General features: G+C 39.7%; 1 protein-coding gene across 1 annotated transcript; it reads right to left on the reverse strand.

The window, feature by feature from the left end:
* Positions 1 to 1,262: 1,262 nt before the first annotated feature.
* LOC124697098 (FKBP12-interacting protein of 37 kDa-like) lies at positions 1,263 to 6,313 on the reverse strand. The gene is made up of 13 exons (XM_047229733.1): positions 6,190 to 6,313; positions 6,021 to 6,082; positions 5,525 to 5,589; positions 5,396 to 5,432; positions 4,695 to 4,782; positions 4,557 to 4,621; positions 4,401 to 4,478; positions 4,216 to 4,263; positions 2,795 to 2,848; positions 2,165 to 2,326; positions 1,933 to 2,002; positions 1,667 to 1,722; positions 1,263 to 1,569 (listed from the first exon to the last, which is right to left on the reverse strand). The coding sequence occupies exons 1-13, from the start codon at positions 6,311 to 6,313 to the stop codon at positions 1,426 to 1,428; spliced, it is 1,053 nt and encodes a 350-aa protein (XP_047085689.1). The 3' UTR covers positions 1,263 to 1,425.
* Between the last annotated feature and the right edge of the window lie 834 nt (positions 6,314 to 7,147).

Below are 7,147 nucleotides of genomic sequence, written 5' to 3' on the forward strand. Positions count from 1 at the left end.
TATTATTGTTATTTTCTTACTCTTGAAGCTGAACTCATTGTATTATTATTGACTAACGTGCATATGCCATCTTCACCCATTTGATATTTACAGCATTATCTTGTCGGATGGTGAGTATGAAGTGATCAAATCACCAACAGACGCTAAAATGGAAGGGCATGTTGATCTTTATCTAGGAAAATCGGAGAAGGGGGTGTACTGCGCTTTAACTTGTAGTTGGCAGAAACGAATTCAAGTATGGTTGCTTACGGAATCGTGCGGCAAACTGGAGTGGACTTTGAAGAATGATATCGCACTTGTGCCAATGTTCGAACATTTTTCAGGGGACTTTCAAGATGAACACTCCACACCGTGGATCTTAAATATAGGTAGTTTTGATGAACATTCTAAGGAAGCACATGCAGAAGATAAATTGGAATGGAGCTTTGAAAATGGTATTGTCCTCGGGGCTGGGCACAAGACTGAATGGGACTATAGGAGTGAAGACATCCATTTTCTTGGATTTCATCCATGCAAAGAGGTTGTGTTCTTGTGGTTATCGGAAGAAAGAGTAGTTGCTTATCACTTGAGTAGCTCGAAAGTTCAATACTTGGGAAAATTAAGCTTACACTGTTTAGGATATTCCTTTCCATATACTCCATGTTGGACAGGAGAGTTAGTTGGACAGAATTAATTCTGGCCAAAATCTTGGGTTGTTTCAAATGTGATACCGCTTGTAACTTCTGCTCTTGAATATGATCTTTTACTGAAAAAGTTTTAACAGCTGACTCTAATAATATTACTCCCTCATCCCGAAGTAAATGACTTTAATTTGTCTAAATAAGGATGAATCTAGTCGGATTTCAGTGTGTAGATACGTGTGTAGAAACGCTCACAGACCTGGGAGCTCTTTAGAGATGCCTCGATTGGATCCTCTCGGAAAGGTACTCCAGCGATGTAGATTGATTAGCGAGTTCACCGTGTGCTACTACTGATCGTGCCGCCGCACGTAGGCAAGATGCAGGGGTCTTTGATCGGTGCCGGCGGCGAGCAGAGTGCAGTGCAGGGACTGCGGGAGGCTTTCCTCTTTGGTGGCTTCACGCTTCCGCACTGGTCCATCTGTCAGCGCGCGCACGAGTTGACGACGTACATCGCTCCATGGGGGGAAATAGGGAACATGTTTAGTTTTTTTAAGTAGTAGAGATAGAAACATTGGCCATATCACTCCGGATGATGTCTAAAATGCTTCTAAGATTAAACATGCAATGCGAATCAATCGAGAATAGATAAAATTGTACTGTTCCATAAATTGCATAATTTAGCACCTATGATACACAAGCGCTACATCAAAGCATAAAGCGCAGCTCGATTTCTCAGGTCGCATTGGAAATTTTGTTTTCTTGTTTGTTTTTACAGCCTTAGGCCTCTAGTTTAATCGGTTGCAGACTAGTAAGTAGCATCCATATCATCTGCAGCTTCGTTTATTTCTTCAGCTGGTGTGCCCGCAGTTGCCCCTTTCGGGGAAAGCATCTCCTTCAATCTTGTCAGTTCTATGTCTCTAGCTTGTAACTTCTCTTGCAGAATGGACACCTAGCAACAGGCCAACAGTTGGCAGCTCGAAAAGCTTAGCAGAGGAAAAAAAAATAGCAGGTAATTTAGTAGTAGTGAGATGAAGGATGAACCCAACCATTTCATTTGACCTCTCAAAATCATTTGTTAGGCCATCCATATGCTTGTACAAACCTGAGAAAAAAAGAAAAAGGTTATGCACCTAAATGTTAGCATAACTATTAACTCGGCCATATGATTAAGGAGTCAAGAAATTTCTGTTCTTCAATGTACACATCACATATGATTATTCAGCCCCATACATCAGATTTAACAAAATTAACTAACAAACACGAATATTGGTTCTTCACTATTATTTTCACTTGGATGTAACTTGACACGTACCATCGAACTGATTCCTCAGCTCATTGTTCTGGGTCTTCAGAACTGCAATTTTCATTCCAAGTTCATGGATCTGTACATAAGATACTTTTGTTAGAATTAATTCTGGCAAAACTAACATGGCACTGGATTTCTGTTCAAATATGCTGGTTGTTCAAAGAATAATCAATGATTCTAATCCTTGAAAAGCACAAATAATTTGGAACCATATTTAAACATCTATTGGAAGACTCACTTTTCCTTCAGAAGCCATCGCTCCAATCTCTTCATTTTCCTCTTGCAGTGTTCTGCACTTGGCCATTAGCATTTTCCCATGCTTGCTGGATGGAGTAAAATTGACAGCAGCAACATTGTCCTGTAGCTCTTTTATTTTCTTGTCTTTTTCTTCTGCCAAATTCTGGGCAAAAATAGGCAATGCCAGCTAAGGTAAAGTTGTAGCTTTCCTTGAACACTAATAAAACACAATTTCCAAGTTCTAATTCTCAAGGTGTTATCAGCATGCATGGTACACCAAATAATACCATGTTTGAATTATACATCTTTTCTTATATCTTTATAATTTCCATTTTAAGGCATAATAACACAATGTTTTTGACAGCTATGGGAATATGATGGCAATGCTGGGCCTGTCTGTCACACTTGCTGAAGAGGATTATAAACATAAACATTGGTTCAACGGAAGACATGCAAAATCTGTCTCCCTACCTATTTCAGAAATTTACAAGTTTGGCTAAAATTTTAAAAGTAGTGCAAAGGAGCATCAGAATTCAGAAGACTAGCATCCGAAGTGGCTTTCCACTTCTTAACATGCTGGTACACTCATATAATGCAACAAGAATTGTCTGATTGAAGGGAATTCACTGACCTTTAAGCGTGTAAATTCCTGATGAATTGCTGGGTCAAGCAATAATCGCCTTGTCTGTTAAAGCATTCAGAATAAGGCAAGTAAATAAGCAGTTCGTTGTAACAACATAAGGTCACGGCATTATTAAGATTTATTTAAGATCTAGCCAAAGTTATGGGCCCCATACAGGGTAAACTACTAGCCACTAGGCCTTCTCAGGAAGCTTAAGGCCACATTTTTATGTGGTAATATTATCCCAATTCCTCCTGTGAAATCCCCGGGTAGCTCTTTCAATACAAACAGTACCTAAGCCTCTTGCTATTCCAAGAGGACCTGCCCATTACTTCTCTAAGAAAACAAGCTTTTGGGAGAAGCTAATCCTACTGAGTGGGGAGTCCAAACTAAATCGTCACTATCATTGGCACGGTACGGTATGAAGGAGAAGATATCCAAACAGAAAATAAGGTATTTCCACTCAATCTTTAAAGAAGATATATACACAGGGAAAGCTAGAATAGATGACAAGGCACCAGTCTTCAGAGTTCAGAGCATCTCATGTTCCTTATTCATTAAACAAAGCTTACCCTATTTGTGTAAAGCGGAATTGTTAAGCTTGCAATTGAGAAATCGGATAATCGTTCTGTGAGGCTCAACACTCATGCCACCAAATTTAGAAATAATATTCTTCCTAAAGCAAACCATAGAGATTAGAAATATATGGATTTGGATACTTTATGGGAAGGTTTGTGTTGGGCATGTAAGTTAATAGTTGTAAAATAATGACCAGACTGCTCACTGCCCTCATTGCAGAGCATACAAAAGAAAATGAGAAATGGACCCGGGTTTCCTTTCGACTAAATTGCACCTACAAGGTAACCACTTAACATGGTTGCATACTACAGATGTTACTTGTCACATCGCCTGTGTCATTCCTTCATTCAATCTACTCCCTCTAGAATATGTGGATCAGTGGAATTGGTACAGAACTATAGATACGGGTTGACTATTGCAGATCATGGGGGTCAGTATGTCAAAGAGAATGGAATAAAGATAAGCACAAGATGAAAAGAATGTGTACACCTTTCAGCAAGAAACAGATATTGTGAGTTTTCCCTAACAGGGTTTACATCTACTGCCATCACATTGCCTGTGAAAGTAATTTAGGTAATCATTATCAGGTACAGTATTGGTGCCAAGGGATTTTGCTTGTACCAAGCCCATACTAATTAGGATTTACACATTACAGTATGCAGAAAGCATTCATGGTTAGGTTCTGCATAGACGATTTTAGCTACTTAGATCTTCTTTAACAGTTTACATTTTGCAGTAATTCCACCTACACACCTCGCACAAGAAACTTTGGAGAAACAGTCGGAATTAAAATTTTGAATGCACAATAAATTGTCAGAAGGGCAGAACAAATATCATAGGCAGCATTATACCTGCATTGACGGTGGCCTCAACTGTGTTTTCAAATCCCTAACTGCAGACTGCAAACTCAAATGAAAATATAACCAACAATCAGCTCAACTAGATGGATGCTAGAAAGTGATTAATTACTAAATACTAATCAGAATTATCCAAATCAAGAAAAATCTCATTGTACAAGGAGGCTCTCAGCGAGTACCTTTAATTCTGCGATCTCTTGTTCTCGTTTTGCAAATGTTACAATAAAAGCAGCCTCTCTTTTCTTTGCTTTCTCCAGCTGAGCATTAATGAACAGTCAAACTGACGGACAGCATAAGTACCACACCAGTTTTACAAGCATGCCAAAAGAACCAACCTGCTCCTTCAGTGACACTTCTGACGACTTTAGGTTACTTACATAAGTAACCACTGAAATAGGCTCTGTATTTATAATTATATATTATTTTTTCAGTCATTATCAGAAATAGGAAGGACTTGGATTTAACTTGCCAACCTGGATTGGTTCCTGCAGGTACAGCTGGAATGTTCTGAAACGCTGAATACCACTTCTGAATTTCTGATTTAGCAGCTTCCAGTTCCACCTGTGATGCATAAAATGCAGCATTTCAAAAATTACTGCTCACAACAATTCGGATCATTACACTGGAATAGAGTGCAAATCAGTATTGCTGGAACAAAACTGCGGACACGGTTAATGAAACCACATCACCACATTTCAGTGACAACATTTGATCATGCTACTCAAATTTTCAAGATAAATTATATGTCGATTGTTGTACTATTAGTTTTGACTTGCCTTTTCATTTCTCACATGTCTAGATTTGATGTGAAGTTCAGATACGTTGTATGATAATCTTTCATATAATTAAGCATCCAAAAGTTCAAAATTGTACTATAGGTTGAAAAAATCTTCATTACTGTTCTGAAACAATTGTATTGTGAAAGGACATGGTTTGGCCAAAAATACTTCATTTGAAAAAACATCTAATAAAAGGACAAAGTATGTATCCCACAATAATTGTTTACCAATTACAGTAAATCTGATTACATGCGATCGGGGATTATTTATAATAGAAGGAGGCATAACCGCATAACAGAGTACTTGAAGTCACTAACATAGTAGGTATTCAGCTTAACATAACTGTCCTTGACTAACAAAATGAGAACAGGAAAGAACAGGGACCAAATACACACCTGGTTTGTTTCAAGATTTTCTTTGCAGTTCTGCAAACTTCAAAAGCACAGAGAGAATTTAGTCTCATGTTGACAATTGACAATATGGAAAGCAATAGATCAAATGGTTATATAATAAATGCAATGCACCTTTCCCGAAGAGACAGAATCGTTCCTGTGGCAGCACCTGGTGCACTCTCCTCCACTTTCTTTCCCTGCACACAACTTGATGTCTTAAACAAAGTTCGTGTTGCATGAAATCGCCAAAACTTATAGGACTATTAGGTAAGCAGGAACTGTGTCCAAGGGACTAAACATATTGTTTAATTTTCTTCCTGCGTCTTCCCATTATCCTATAATAATAACTATCTGGTTCCCTAATCCCACAATCCCATTCCCATGTGAAAACATTCATAGTATATCGTTCATCACACCATCCATTCAGGATAGAAACAACTTCACCAAGACCAAAGTTCTAAGCATGTTTTAATGTTTCATTATTGCCAACCGTAATGGTAATTGCAATTGATGATGGTAATAGTGAGTGACTCTGATACATAAAATTTGCCACGAATTGCTGCAGCGGCCAAAGAAAAACAAAAAATATTTTCTATCAGATTTCAAAAGAGGAAACTAGAGAAATTACCTTCTTGGAAGGGAAGATGTCGTCTTCATCTTCATCCAGATCACTGAACGGACTCTTGTCGCCTGCAGAGAAGCAGCAAAAGCACCATATGAACCAGGTGAGTTTCGCAGAAGCCAAAGCTTGGCGGCTAATCAAAGCTAAGGCGGCGAGTGGAAGGGATTGAAAGTACATAGGGAGAGACCGGAACAGGCGGGGACGGCGTTGCGGGAGGGCGCTGTGTTGAAGTCGCGGACCAAGGTTTCGTCTTCGTCGAGGCGAAGGGAAGGTGGGTCAACCATGGCCTCCGCTGCCATCGTGCGAACAGCCAAACCCTAGCAGAATAAACAACCAGTCCGGCCGCCAAGGAAGGGTTGTTGCGACTGCGAGGGTTTGGGGCGCCGGAGAAACGGGGCCGGTATGAGAAGGGGAAGAGGATGCTCTCTACTTGTGGGCCTCTGGGAAGAGGCAGCACACGGCCCTCACCTATCCTTTGTTTTTCTCGGCTTCTTTGAACTAGAGCTGATTTTCGGCCTGGCACCGGCACGTGAATAAGGCCGACTTCTTTTGGGCTTATGCTTATGCATAGGCCGTTTGGCCATCTGGATGAAGTTGAAGACGACGTCTTTGCTTCCAAGAAGGTAATTGCTCTAGTTCCCTCTTTTGAAATCCGATAGAAAATCTTTTGTTTTCCTTTGGCAGAAAATTTTATGTATTGGAGTCACTCCACTATTACCTTGCTTGCAATCATAATTTCTCTTCGTGCGCTTGTTAAAATTTGTAACCAAATTTTCTTAACCACTGGCATTCAAAACTTGCACTGTCTGACTATTTGCATTGACTTCTTCGATGCGGACGTCAAGAAAAAGACGGTGAGCAGCGGGATCCCAAGTTGCTTTCACATGTCTAAATGTTGTACAAATTGCCCCAGATAGCATACATCAGAAGTGCCCAGAATTAAATTGGCCACCAATGTACTTGGACACGAGGGATGTGATAAATCATAGTGTTAACATTCTGGACAGAAAATAAGTTATCAGCAATGCAACATATATCCAGGAAAATATTTGGTGTCACGAAAATAAAATTGTCAGTAGCACAGCCATTCACGTCTATGGAATAGCAGGAACAAATTGACCATGGCTCTGAAA

This window comes from Lolium rigidum, chromosome 3 (genome assembly GCF_022539505.1).
Source record: "Lolium rigidum isolate FL_2022 chromosome 3, APGP_CSIRO_Lrig_0.1, whole genome shotgun sequence".
NCBI classification, from domain to species: domain Eukaryota; kingdom Viridiplantae; phylum Streptophyta; class Magnoliopsida; order Poales; family Poaceae; genus Lolium; species Lolium rigidum.

Coding starts and splice junctions, on each gene's coding strand:
- LOC124697098 (XM_047229733.1), bottom strand. CDS start 6,313: ATGGCAGCGGAGGCCATGGTTGACCCACCTTCCCTTCGCCTCGACGAA. Junction 4,783..5,395: donor AAAATCTTGAAACAAACCAG/GTGTGTATTTGG, acceptor TATGCATCACAG/GTGGAACTGGAAGCTGCTAA. Junction 2,003..2,164: donor CGATGGCTTCTGAAGGAAAA/GTGAGTCTTCCA, acceptor TCTTATGTACAG/ATCCATGAACTTGGAATGAA.